At 47.3% G+C, this 14,412-nt stretch overlaps 1 protein-coding gene across 2 annotated transcripts in view; it reads right to left on the bottom strand.

Annotated features, from left to right (window-relative positions):
* Positions 1 to 13,648, bottom strand: part of LOC115466181 (neurogenic locus notch homolog protein 1-like) — a 72,239-nt gene extending 58,591 nt beyond the window's left edge. For both annotated transcript variants that reach the window (XM_030197273.1, XM_030197274.1), the window contains exons 1-3: positions 13,401 to 13,648; positions 3,354 to 3,435; positions 1,515 to 1,777 (exon numbers count right to left, since the gene is read on the bottom strand). In XM_030197273.1, coding sequence (XP_030053133.1) covers positions 1,515 to 1,777; positions 3,354 to 3,435; positions 13,401 to 13,455 — 400 coding nt within the window. In that variant the 5' untranslated portion in view covers positions 13,456 to 13,648. The remainder of the gene's footprint in view (positions 1 to 1,514; positions 1,778 to 3,353; positions 3,436 to 13,400) is intronic.
* Positions 13,649 to 14,412: the final 764 nt, after the last annotated feature.

The following is a 14,412-nucleotide window of genomic DNA, read 5'->3' as shown; positions in this document are numbered from 1 at the left end:
TCATGAAAATAAAATAATAAATAAGGGGAAAAAAGCACTCAAGTGTTTCTGAACATTGCTCACTATTTCTATTTCATATACATGAGATCTATTCAGGGCTTTTTTTGAGGGGGTACTTCGGGGTACTGAGTACCGGCACCTTTTCCATTGTCTGCAAAAATTGACCCATGGTCCCCAAGTTTTAATGAAAGAGCTCAGGCTCGACACACCAATTCTGCCTTGTCATAGATTCTGTGACTGATTGCAGGGGGCCTAGCTATTGTGAGGTAGGTCCCTAAGTGATTACCCTACCCCTGAAGGGTGGCCCGGCATCTTTTTCGCTAGAAAAAATACACTGGATCTATGTCATATTTCACTCACTACCCATAACATTTTATAACAGATTATAGGAAGGATATAAATTACTCCAGCATACCTGCGTGTATGTTCTGAGTACAGTTATCTAAAGAGAGATTAATACAGCAAGATGGGGCCATTTGAAAATAGCCCCCTTGCATTACTCACGCTGGAAATGGGTGGGATGAGAAAGTACTAGTGCAAAATTCTGTGCAAGGTTTTCCTTTGAAGATAGCTCTTTTTGTGTGGGTGGGAGAGTGGGGGTGCAAAACCCCAGCCCTGAAAATATCTCTCTTTCACCTGGCTAAAAGTATGCAGATCATGAAGGCTGGCACCCACTTTTAGCTTGGTGGGAGAGGGACCTGTTTCATCCAGGAAAATAGTGATTCACTTTGATTAATGGTTCTGAAAATTGTTTCTGCAATAATCATGCCAGTTATGGCGTCCTTTTACTAAGGTGCACTGAAAAATGGCCTGCGCTAGTGTAAGTGCGTGTTTCGGACGCGCGCAGATCCATTCTTCAGCGCACCTGTAAAAAAATGCCTTTTTGAAAAATTTCAGCCGAAAATGGATGTGCGGCAAAATGAAAATTGCCGTTCGTCCATTTTGGGTCTGAGACCTTACCGACACCCATTCACTTAGCGGTAAGGTCTCACATGTTAACCGGACGGTAATGGTCTACGCATGTAGAATGTTTTTTACCATGCGCCAGAAAATAAAAATTATTTTCTGGCGCGTGTAGCAGACACGCGTAAAAAATGAAATTACCGCCTTGGCCACATGGTAGCCGGTCGGTTATACCAAATTGACGCCCGTTTGGGTGTGCGTCGGCGCCTAAGTGGCCTAAGGATCCCTATATTTGTAATCAGTATCACTAAACCCATGTGGTAGATGTTGGTAAATAGGAAAACCCTGGTCCCTGCAGTCTGCCTGTGTCTATTCTATACTGTGGCTTTCTGCTTTTCTTCCCCTGCCACTAGGGGGCTTCTCATGCTTGAACAATATAAACTATTCCCATTATATAGTACCTTTCCCATGTGATAACATCTATATAATATATCTATACCACAACGCCTATTCTCTTCCCTCTGCTTATGGCAGTTGGGGGTGGGGGTTTCACCAATTCCAGGATGTATTTTCTTCTCCCACCTTGCCCCCCAGTATCACTGAGCTCTCACCAGTCCAGCCAGGGATACACTTGCACTGGTATTCAGAGGTGGAGAACCGCTGACAGGTTCCTCCATTTCTGCAGGGCTGTGGGAAGCAGGCATCCCCGATCATGCCCTGACACTCTTCACCAGTGAACCCTGGCAGACAGGAGCAGAGGAAGCCAGCGGACGAGGGGCGGAGCAGAACTGTACAGGTGCCACCGTTACGGCAACGGCTGAGAACACAGGGGTCCGGGAACTGGCATCGCTCTCCGACAAATCCAGAGTCACACCTGTGAGAGAAAATAGAACCTTACTTATCATTGGCTTGACCAGAGCTTTACCCAACTGAAACCCAGCTAATCCCTGCTCTACTGAAGTGTTTCCTAATGAGAGTCCAAGTAATCCCAGCTCTACTGAAGCATTGCCTTATTAGAATCCAGATAATCTGGTTCTATTGAAATATTACCTAATCAGAGTCCAGTTAATCTCAGCTCTACTGAAGTATTATCTAATTAGAGTCCAGCTAATCTCAGCACTACTGAAGTGTTACCTAATCGGAGTCCAACTAATCCAGGCTCTACTGAAATATTACCTAATCAGAGTCCAGCTAATCCAATCTCTATTGAAGTATTACCTAACTAAAGTCCAACTAATCCTAGCTCTACTGAAGTATTACCTAATCAGAGTCCAGTTAATCCCAGCTCTACTGAAGTATTGCCTAATTAACCAAAAATCCCAGCTCTACTGAAGTATTGCCTAATCAACCAACCGCCAGCTCTACAGGAGCATTACACAACTGATGCCCAGGAAATTCAAGTGGAACAAAGAAGTAGCCTAGAGTACCAGACTGGCAACCAGAGAAGCCTAGTTCAAATCCCACCACTGTGATCTTGGGCAAGTGATGTTGGGCCCCTTTTACCAAACTGCAGCAAAAGGGGCCCTGTGGTAGCATCAGTGCATGAATTTGCAGTGCGCCAAGGCCCCTTCTAATGCTGTGGGTAAAAGGCAAAAAAACCCCAAACTTGCTGGGCAGCCATTTCCGGAGGAGGGGGGGAGCCCTTAATGGCACTTATTAAGAGGTGGTAAGGGCTTCTGTGCTAACCCGGTGGTAATCGGGCAGCACCAAAGCCCCCAGTGCAAAAAAATAATTCTGTTATGCTGGAAATGGTGCACAGTGGGGGTGGCAGTACTGATGGCTCTTGCGGTGGGCCAGCGGTAGCGCCGAAATGATGAACTGCAAAACAGTGGTACAGGTACCTCCGCTTTGTAAAAGGGGCCCTTAATCCTCCATTACCTCAAGTACAAACTTAGATCATAAACCCTCTGGGACAGGCCTTGAGCTACTACTGAAAAGGTGGGAGTTAAATCCAAATAAATAATAATAAAGCATTAAAGCCGTTACTAGAGCAACATCCACTAAAGCTTGACTAATCCCCGGTCCTCTCAGAGAATGAACCATCCAGCGTCCAGCTAGTCTCTTGTTTTATAACTCAGCCAAAGCCCAGTTAATCTCCAGCTCTACTGGAGCATTATCCAACCGAGCCTTGGTTGATACCCCACGAGAACTTCCTGTCCAGAGCCTGGTTAAGGCCTGGTTCTACAGAAGCATTCTTCAACCAAAGCCCAGATAAGCTCCAGTTCTACTAGAACATTATCCAACCATTAATCCCAAGCTCTACCAAAGTGTTACCCTACTACTACTACTACTATTTAGCATTTCTATAGTGCTACAAGGCGTACACAGCGCTGCACAAACAGATCCTGGCTTTCCTGGAGAATATCCCAAGCAGATCCAGCTCTTCTATAATACTCTGTGTCTACCAGAGTATTAACCATCCAGAACCAAGGCTATGTAGGTGCACTTACCGGCAAGCCATAGTGCCATTGTGGAAACTCAGGCATATCCCACCATTGGCACAAGAATCCTTGGAGTTCAGACAGCGCAGACCTGCATGAAACAGGACGACAAAACTGAGCTAGGACAAGGCAGAGAGAAAAGGGGTTGCTATGAAACTAACTTCTGTCACTCTATACAGTTGGGTAAGAGGGAATCATGCATCCCAGAATCCTCTAATCACCCTCCTTCAGTCAGTTCCCAGAATCCTCCGCTCACTGTCCTTTGGTCAGTTCCCATAATCCTCTACTCACCGCTCTATCCTCCTCCTTTAGTTTCCAATGACTCCTGTTCTCTACCCTTCACCTAGTTTCCAGAACAACCTGCTCTTTACCTATCATTCAGGTCAGTGCTCTCTCCCCTTTGGTCTTTACCCAAGTAGGACTGTCAACTGGCTCAAGATTCATCCAACAGGGTTGATCTGGTCTTGAATTTACCCTGTTACGTGTCCGGGGGTGGTGGGGGAGGAGGGAGGAAATATTCTGCCCACAGTGCTAAGTAGTTTTTATGCTGCTGACACTCATAGGCTGAATGAAGCCTGGAAATTCAATGCTAGGCCATGTCCGTGCTGTGGTACTGAATATCGGGGTGAGCAGTGGAACCCCGAAGCAATTCCTACCTGGAGTGCCCATGTTAAATATCTCATATGACATCCTACTCATAATAACTATCACAGCTGACTCATGATATATATCTTATATTACATCTAATCTAATAATTTGCTCCTCCAACGTTCCAATGAGGCTACCTGCGTTCGTAACATAACATAACATAACATAACATAACAAAGTAGATGACGGCAGAAAAAGACCTGCATGGTCCATCCAGTCTGCCCAACAAGATAAATTCATATGTGCTACTTTTTATTTGTACCTGTCCTCTTCAGGGCACAGACCGTATAAGTCTGGCTAGCACTATCCCCGCCTCTCAACCACCAGCCCCGGCACAGACCGAATAAGTCTGCCCAGCACTATCCCCGCCTCCCACCACCGGCTCTGGCACAGACTGTATAAGTCTGCCCAGCACTATCCCCACCTCCCAACCACTAGCCCCGCCTCCCACCACCAGCTCTGCCACCTAACCATCTCCTGACGTCACTCGCCCACAGTAGAAGCCTGCGTGCCTGACGTCAGGAGATGTTACTGTGGTCGCCTCTGCATCGCTGCCACTCTCCTCCGCAACCCCACGTCCCTCTCGCTTCCCGCTCAGGTATCGGTGCCGGTCATTCCATCTTCACTTACCAAGTCAGGGTTACGGCGGCCGCCAGCAGCAGTAAAAGGCATGCAGCCTAGGCCCCTTTCTCTCTCTCAGCTGTGGTCCCGCCCTTGCAGAAACAGGAAATGAGGGCGGGACCACAGCTGAGAGAGAGAAAAGGGCCGAGCCTGCACGCCTTTTACCGCTGCTGGCGGCCGCCGTAACCCCAACAAGGTAAGTCAAGATGACTTTCAAACTTCGTAGGGAGGGGGCCTGGAACTGGAAGGGAGGGACGACACTGGAACTGGGAGAGAGGAGGGGGGACCCTGGAACTGGGAGAGAGGAGGGAGGGAGGGAGGGAGGGAGGGGATGACCCCGGAACTCGGAGGGGGGAGGGGACGACCCTGGAACTTGGATGGAGGGAGGGAGGGGATGACCCTGGAACTCGGATGGAGGGAGGGAGGGAGGGGACAACCCTGGAACTCGGAGGGAGGGAGGGGACGACCCTGGAATTTGAAGGGAGGGAGGGGATGACCCTGGAACTCGAAGGGAGGGAGGGTACGACCCTGGAACTCAAAGGGAGGGGGTGGCACACACACTCTCAATCTCACACATACACTCTCTCTCACAGACACACTCGCACCCAGTCTCACTCTCTCTCTGTCACACACACTCGCACATTCACTCTCTCGCTCTCTCACACAGTCACTCTCATACACACTCCGAGGAAAACCTTGCTAGCGCCCGTTTCATTTCTTTCAGAAACAGGCCTTTTTTACTAGTATTATATAACATACCACAGCATAACCCATATCATATATCTTGTTTTACATATTATCTCTGTTATACAACAACACATATAATCACATTCTGGAAAGTAAGCGGATATGGCCAATATTCCGTGCTGACCGAAAATAAAGAAGAATGGGAAATAGACCAAGCTGACCAGGAACAAACGAGGAGACTTCAAATGCTGATAAAACGTTTATTGGTGAAGACTCGACACAGCACCGTGTTTTGGCAGTCAGCCTGCTTCAGGAGTCTTTATAAAACATATGTAAACCCATAAAATTGATGATAAACGTTGGCACAAACAGATCTCGAACTTAGACAACTCATTCTATGCTGGATTTTCCGTTTGTTGTAAAAGTCTTTCTCAAGACCATCTTCGAGATCTGTTTGTACCAACGTTTATCGTCGATTTTATGGTTTTTATGTATGTTTTATAAAGACTCCTGAAGCAGGCTCACTGCCGAAACACAGCGCTGGTTGCGTCTTCACCAATGAATATTTTATTAGCATTTGAAGTTTCCTAGTTTGTTCCTGGTCAGCCTGGTCTGTTTCCTATTCTTCGTTTTCTGTTGTTGTTTCATTGTGGGATTTCCGTGTTCCTCTGTCTCGGTGGACCTCCACTCAATATTTCATGCTGTACACACCTACTTAACCGGGCAGTTAGCTTTTTGCACGGTCCAACTTGCCTGTGCCCGTACATCTTCCAGCTCCATCCCGACCACCCCTAGACCTCCCTGTCTCTGCCTGGCCAGAACCATGGCGGTCTTTGCTGAAAATCAGCGGCTCTGTCCAATTTAGTTGCCACTAAATATCACCTGATAGCCCACTGACCGTGATTTCACCAGGCACAAACCTCTCCTGCCCAGCTGAATCTCCATGATTTCTTAATTGCATTTTTTATGAAAAAGCACCAGGACTGGGTCAACATTGTTGAGTGAATCTAGAGTCTGTTGAGTTGACAACCTGTATTGCCCCCTGTGATTAGTTCCCAGTGCCCCCTGCTCTCTCCCTTCATGTCCATAGAACTATTATTGGCCCAGGCTGGTCAGGGAAGGGCTCAGGAAATCCCAGGGGAGCTGTGATGGGGACTCATTTTTGGACCTTTCCTGTTTTTTTTCCTGTTTGGAGTCTACGTTTGAGCTTTTGTGTAATTTGCAGAGGCCTGCATAGTCCTGGAGCGAAAGGATTTCCTGTAGGAAGTCATGGGAGCGTCATTCTTTAGCATGGGAATCAGAAATAGAGAGAGGGTGGGGAAACAGTCTCTCCACAGTCACGGAGAGACAGAGAGAGCAGTCTCTCCACAGTCAAAGAAGAAGAGACATGGGCGGGGAGGTGGTCTGCTCAGAGTTAGAAGGACCGAGGGCACAGTCTCTCCAGAGCCAAACAAAGAGAGAGTAGCGGTCTCTCCAGAATCAGAAAAAAAACAAGTAGGGAAGAGGGGTGGAGGAGTGTTCTCTTAGTCAGACAGAGAGAGATGGAGAAGCAGTCTCTCCAGTCAGTGACAGAGAAGGTGGGGGAGCAATAGGTAGCAAGAAATGAGTGAAGACTCACCACAGTCACTGAGAGGAAGGGTGAGGGGGATGGGGGCAATCAGGGCTGGCTGAACCATTAGGCAAGACTAGATAGTCACCTGAAGTGCCAAATTGAAAGTGGATGGCAAAGAGCTGTGGTGAAAGGAAAACAGTAGCCCTGAAAATTCCGCAAGGAACCATCAGCCTGTATTTTTACCTGCAGTGAGGGTGGCTAATTTCCATAGGGACGACTTGCCTATGAGGAAAGGCTAAAGCGGCTAGGGCTCTTCAGCTAGGAAGAAAAGATGGCTGAAGGGAGATATGATAGAGGTCTATAAAATAATGAGTGGAGTGGAACAGGTAGACGTGAATCGCTTGTTTACTCTTTCCAAAAATACTATGACTAGGCGGCATGCAATGAAGCTAGAAAGTAGTACATTTAAAACAAATTGGAGAAAATATTTTTTCACTCAATGTGTAATTAAGCTCTGGAATTCATTGCCAGAGAATGTGGTAAAAGCAATTAGCTTAGCAGGGTTTAAAAAAGGTTTGGCTAAATTCCTAAAAGACAAGTCCATAAGCCATTATTAAGATGGACTTGGGAAAATCCACTGATTATTTCTAGGATAAGCAACATAAAATGTATTGTACTGTTTTGGGATCTTGTCAGGTACTTGTGACCTGGATTGGCCACTATTGGAAACAGAATGCTGGGCTTAATGGACCTTCAGTCTGTCTTCTACTACTACTACTACTACTAAACTTAACACTTCTAGAGTGTTACTAGGGTTATGCAGCGCTGTACAGTTTAACAAATAAGGCCAGACCCTGCTCAAAGGAGCTTACAATCTAAAGGACGAAATGTCAAGTTGGGGTAGTCTAGATTTCCTCAATGGAGGTGTAATGGTTATGTGCCGAAGGCGACATTGAAGAGGTGGGCTTTGAGTAAGGATTTGAAGATAGGCAGGGAGGGGGCCTGGCGTATGGGCTCAGGGAGTTTATTCCAAGCATGGGGTGAGGTCTGTCCCAGTATGGCAATGCTTATGTTCTTATGTAAATGATTTTTTGGAATATAAAAATGTGAATTTGTTTGACACGACAAAAGAAAGGTCAACAACGTATCCCATGTCACTGGCAAACAAAAATGAGTAGAAAAAACCCCATGAAATTTGTGGGGGTTTTATCATGTGCCATCAACAGTGCACACTCTTCGGCGTAGATTCAAGGAAAAGCGCCAAAATTCAGGTGCTGAGATGATGCGTGCTAAGTGTGAATTCTAGAACGGCAGTTCCATGCAGAACTGCTCTTATAAAACACCAGCAAAGTTCGCAGTTTCCTGCAGAACCGTCGGTGCGACCAACTACGCCTGCCCGTACTTCAATGTCTTTGATTGTAACCCGCATTGAACTGATTGATAGTTGCGGGATATAAGATTGTAATAATAATAATAATAATTGTTGGCAGCTGGAAGCGTAACCCCAAGCGTTGTATAACCCATGCACAGAACACCTAGCCACCTCTGACCTGTCCATGCCCCTCCCACTTCCACACCCTCTTAGAAGTTCAGCACCATAGAATACCAACTAGGGGCAGTTGGACAAGTGAATTAGCAGCAATTAACACCAATCAAAGCCAATAATTGTCCATTAATGCCAATTAACAGATAATTATTAAATTAGGTTGCACGATAGCTGAACTTATTCTATAAATTGCATGCACAAAGTGTCAAGTTGAGCCTTAACTTTATAGAATCCAGGGGTCAATGGCATTGTGCTGTGATGACATAAAGTTAAAAAAAATTAAAAATGACCCCCTCTCTCAAACTTTCCAGGAAACAAAAATGTTCTGGCTGCACAGCCCTTGAAATTGCCCTTGTTATGTATGATAGAAATAGATACAGATTTATATATCATATTAAACTTTGTTTTCTGGCCTTTGGTGTGATGTGCATTTTTACAGGCTTGTTCTGGAAGGGATTGTTGTTGAGTTTAGTTGCAAAATCTCAGGGACGTGAGTTAACTGGGAGGATGAGGGCATGAGGCTGAAGTTTGCCCTGGGGTACCTGATACCCTTGTATGGGGGGGGCAGCCCTTGGAGAATCAATTTATGAGAGGAAGGGGTGAGGGAATCTTCTGTTTCAGAGGGGTGGGCTGAGAGGAACAGAGCAGGGCTGGATCTGAGTGCCCAAGGCAGGACCACACAGCAGACCCTGAGGAGCAGGGACAGGGTGGGGAGGGCAGTGATCTCACAGATTGATGAGCACCTTAGAGTGAAATTCTAAACCTCTGTGCCTCAATTTAGGTGGTACAATGGGATGCCAATTACTACTACTACTTATCATTTCTATAGCACTACTAGACGTATGCAGCGCTGTACACTTGAACATGAAGAGACAGTCCCTGCTCGACAGAGCTTACAATCTAATTAGGACAGACAAACAGGACAAACAAGAGATAAGGGAATATTAAAGTGAGGATGATAAAATAAGGGTTCTGAACAAGTGAATAAGGGTTAGGAGTTAAAAGCAGCATCAAAAAGGTGGGCTCTTAGCTTAGATTTGAAGACGGCCAGAGATGGAGCTAGACCTACCGTCTCAGGAAGTCTATTCCAGGCATAAGGTGCAGCAAGATAAAAGGAACGGAGTCTTGAGGAGTCTTGAGTTAGCAGTGGAGGAGAAGGGTGCAGATAAGAGAGATTTACCCAGTGAACGGAGTTCCCGGGGAGGAATGTAGGGAGAGATGAGAGTGGAGAGGTACTGAGGAGCTGCAGAGTGAATGCACTTATAGGTCAATAAGAGGAGTTTGAACTGTATGCGGAAATGGATAGGAAGCCAGTGAAGTGAATGCTATAATGGTATTAGGCATGTGCAAGCCATTATAGAATTAGTAACACAAACCACTGTATTGTGACCGAGAGGGAGGGGCAATGCTTCTCAGTGGCTTAGGCAGGCACCCAATTTTGGGTGGGCCTGGGCCGAAGGTGGGTGGGCAAAGGAACTCCACTCCCTCCCTCCCCCCTGCAGGCAATCTGGGCTCTGAGCTCCCCCTCCCCACTTTTTAAATCCCACTTTTTTTTAGCAACCAATGCATGCTGCTTAGCGCCACCCCCACAGCCTTCTCTCTGATGCAACTTCCTGTTTCCGCATAGGTGGGTCTATGTCAGAGGGAAGGCTGCCCACTGGTGCTTCAATACTGTGTTTTTAAACACTAGGGGATGGGACTTGATATACCACCTTTCTGTGGTTACAATCAATACAGTTTACATAGTATGTACAGGTGCTTATTTGGTACTTGGGGCAATGGAGGATTCAGTAACTTGCCCAGGCTCATAGGGAATCAAATCCAGTTCCCCAGGGCCCTAACCCACTGCACTAACCTTTAAGCTACTCCCCCACTCCATTGTGGCTATCCTGAAGTAGCCTAGTGGTTAGTGCAGCGGCCCGAGAACCTGGGTTCAATTCCCACTGCAGCTCCTTGTAACTCTGGGCAAGTTACTTAACTATTACCCCAGGTATAAAATGATTACCTCTATTTAATATGTAAATTACCTTGATTGTAACCATAGAAAGGCAGTATATCAAATCCCATCCCCTTCCCTGAGGACTGGTATAGACATCTACACAAAAAGCACAATCAGATAGGAAGGACCTAAACCAGGAGTGGGCAACCATTGGTCCTTCAGGGTCACAATTGAGTTGGGTTTTCAAGATTTCCAGAATGAATATGCATGAGACAGATTTGCATGCTAAGAAGGCAGGGCATGCAAATCTATCTTATACATATTCATTGTGGATATCCTGAAAACCCGATGGGACTTGGTGTGCCCCAAAGGACTGGATTGGGAATGACCTACCCTAAAACAATGTAAAGAAGCTCCCACAATGCCAAGCTGTTATAACAAGCTAAAAATAAGCGCTTGACCAAAGCTGAAGTAGCACTCATGTCCAAAAGAATGATTATACCTTTGCCCATGTCTAGGTCCTAGGTCTTCAATCCCAGTCCTTGAGGGCTGCCTAGAGGCCAGCTTTTTAGGATATTCCTAATGAATATGAAACACACCAATACCTAAGTATCTTGATTTCAATCTAGTTACAATCAAGCTATATCAAACCAAAGTACATAGCCACCAAGAGGGGAGGGCAGGGGGGACAAAATTCTCCAGGCCCAGGCCTCCAAGGGGGGCCCGGCGCCGCAGTCCTACCCGCCCTCCGTCGTCGACCATCTGCCACTGGGCCCCAAGGTCACCGCCGCCGCTACCCCCTCCACCCCCTCCACCCCCCGAGGTCACCGCTGCTGCTCCCCCCTCCACCCGCCCCCCTCCATCCGCCACCGGGCCGGGCCCCCTGCATTGAAATCACAGCGCCTCTCACCTCCGTGTAAAAGCGCTGCAGGCAGCAGATCACCTCCCTTCGGGCCTCCTTCCCTCCCTGTGTCCTGCCCTCGTCTGACGTAACTTCCGCGAGGGCGGGACATAAGGAGGGAAGGAGGGCCGAAGGGAGGCGATCTGCTGCCCTGCTGCCTGCAGCGCTTTCACAGGGAGGTGAGAGGCACTGTGATTTCAATGCAGGGGGCCCGGCCTGGTGGTGGACGGAGGGGGCGGGTGGAAGGGGGAGCAGCAGCAGTGACCTCGGGGGGGGGAGGGTGTAGCGGCGGCGGGGACCTCGGGGGGCGGGGCCCCAGGGGCGGCCTTGCCCCGGGCCCGGCCCAGTCTCTTGGCGGCCCTGCCAAAGTGACTACTCTGCTTTACATGTAAAATTATTATATTTCTTTGTTGAAAACACACAAACCCATGATAGTAGCTGTTACTGGGGGTTTAGACATACTTTGGGGCACCCCAGGCAGTTGAGGTTCCTTTAGTTAAAGAATTTCTTTGGTCTTCTATCTGTAGTGAGTGGGAGCCAATATAAGAGCAAATTGATTCACTTGTTATAGTTTCTGTGTAGATTTTGCTCTCCAGCTTTTTTAGATTGTTGAGTTTTGTTGAAAACACATCATAACGCTTATAAAATTCTTATTTTTCTATGTAATGCAACACATATCAACACATCCATACCATACACACCACAGTCAAAGTTATGGGAACTGTCTATTTTTTGTTTCACAAGTTTTAAACTTATACGTATGGATTCACTTCAAATATTCCATCATTTCTATGAAAAAGAACCACTAACTAATGAGGGGAGTGTCCAGTTAAGGAAATAATTTTGGATTACATAGAAAAATAAGAATTTTATAAGCATTATGATGTGTTTTCAATAAAGAAATGTAATAATTTTACATGTCAAGCAGAGTAGTTACTTTGGTTTGATAACGAATATGAACGAGATCTGCATACAATGGCGATCCTGAGCTCGCAAGTCCCTCTCATGCATATTCATTGTGGATATCCTGAAAATCTGACTGGCTGGGTGTGTCCCGAGGACTGGATTGAGATCCACCACCGCCTTACTGTAAGCAGGAGCAGGCAGATATGTGACACCTTCAAAATGTGACGCCCTAGGCAACAGCCTATTTAAATGTAAACCTGCTCTACTGTCGGAGAGAGAACAGGGTGGCAGAGCAGTCTCTCCCTGACGAGACAGCGACGGGAAGGGAAGGCAGTATCTCTGGAGCAGGGGGCAGGGAATCTTTCCTAGCCAGACAATTTTTCAGTGTGTTTTCAAAGTAATGCATTTAGTAATCATTTTTATAGCACTGCTAGAGGTGCAGAATGTTGGTTGGGCAATGGAGGATTAAGTAACTTGCCCAAGGTCATAAGGAGCTATATAAAGGACTAACAGCCTCATTAGAGCTTCCTCCGTCTCACATAAGATTCAAAAGCGAGACAGGAAGGAGCAGTCTCTTGCCTCCTCTCATGGTCCATACAGGGACTGCATTTTGGAGATCCGGCCCCATCATTGTTCTGCCCTTATCGCTCAGCTTCCTGCCTGGGGACTGAGGGCACCTCATACAATGCCCCCATCCTGCTGCCCCCCCCTCTCAGGAAACGCTTTGTGGGAGAGGGGTGAGGAATCCCAGCCAGGCTCTTTCTAAGGAGAAAACACCAGCAGGGAGCTGAAAATACCAGGGAGCACCCCGACAATTCCTGCCCCCACCCTTTGTGGCAAAGGGATCACAACCTGCAAGAGTAAAGTTGGGAATCGTGGATACTGATCTGAAGTTTACTACCCTTTCCTTTGGGTCTCTGGATATAGAGGGTGGGATGGGGTGGGGGGTGGCACAGTGAAGCTTCAATGCAGTTGGCAAACAGGTTTGTTCTTTGATGTCATAATCAAGTAAAAACTCAGTTGTGACATCACATAAGAGAGCTGCTTCTGCCCAAAGAGAGGGTGAAGAGAGCGGGGGTCCTCCCTCCCCCTGCCGAACTCTCTCTTACCCCCACACCCTGACACTAAAGTGGAGACAGTCTCTCCCCTTTCCCCCTGACATTTCTCTCTGTCTTTCATGGCATCACATTGAAACAGTCTCTCTTTCTCTCATTCTCTGTCTGACTGTGGGAGGGGAGGGAGGGTCTCTGTCTTACCTTGACAAACTTGCAGACACAGGAAGATGAGGAGAAGTAACGGGCACTGCTCCATCCCCCCCTTCAGGGTCAGTGGCTCCCCAGGCGTGGGGAATTTGTAAATCCACAGAAAGGAGAAAAGGCCAGGCCCTGGTGGTAATGATGGTGGGGGGTGTTCAGAAGCCCCCCCCCTCAGCTGGCTCTGTCCAGACAGTAGAGGCTCTAGTGAGATGCTGCCTCCGACCCAGAGACCGTGGGGTGAGGTCTGTTGTTTGCACACACAGGCTGAAGACAGAGGACCATCTCTAGGAACTGCCACCCCCTCCCGCCCTCAACTTTCCGTCCTACACAGGACATGTCACCATGAGCCTGCGCCTCCCCCTGGCTCCGTGGGAACCAAAATGAACCTGTTGCCAGTCTCAGTGATATTTCCTAGACACACAATGCACAAGAGAGCCTCCGGAGACCCTCCACCCGGGCAGGAAAGAGAGGATGCTGAGAGCAACAGCAGGCTTCTCCCAGACCTGTCTCTGCTCTGTCACACCTGCCTAGAAAACCCACTTTTCATACACCCCCCCCCCTTCCAAAAAATAAATAAATAAGAGGACAGGCATGCATGTTAAGATTATATCACTTACAGGTCCTACTGTGCAAAGGGGGAGGGTCCAGACAGGCTGAGAAATCAGAAATAATCTTCCATTGTAAAAGAAATGGTTAAATCATGTTGCCATAAATCACAACCCAGGCTTCACAGAATTGACAGAAACATACCTGCACTTGGCAGTTCAGAAAAGATACTGTTATTACATCCAAGATATAACTGTGACCATATTTCTTTTTCTCAGGGGGTCCCAAAGGTAACATCTAGGCTTATGGAGGTGAAAAGCTGGAAACTAGTGCGTCTGAAATTAACCCCCATGAAAATAGGAATTTCAGATGAGTTTTTCCACCAGGAGTGGGCTTAGACATAGGAAAGAGCCTAGGACATCACATTTGGAAGTCAGCCAAAAACTATGTTAAATTGTACAGCGCT

Source organism: Microcaecilia unicolor, chromosome 3 (genome assembly GCF_901765095.1).
Source record: "Microcaecilia unicolor chromosome 3, aMicUni1.1, whole genome shotgun sequence".
NCBI lineage: Eukaryota > Metazoa > Chordata > Amphibia > Gymnophiona > Siphonopidae > Microcaecilia > Microcaecilia unicolor.
Note: the sequence above shows the minus strand (reverse complement) of the source record. Positions and strands in the feature narration are given on the sequence as shown.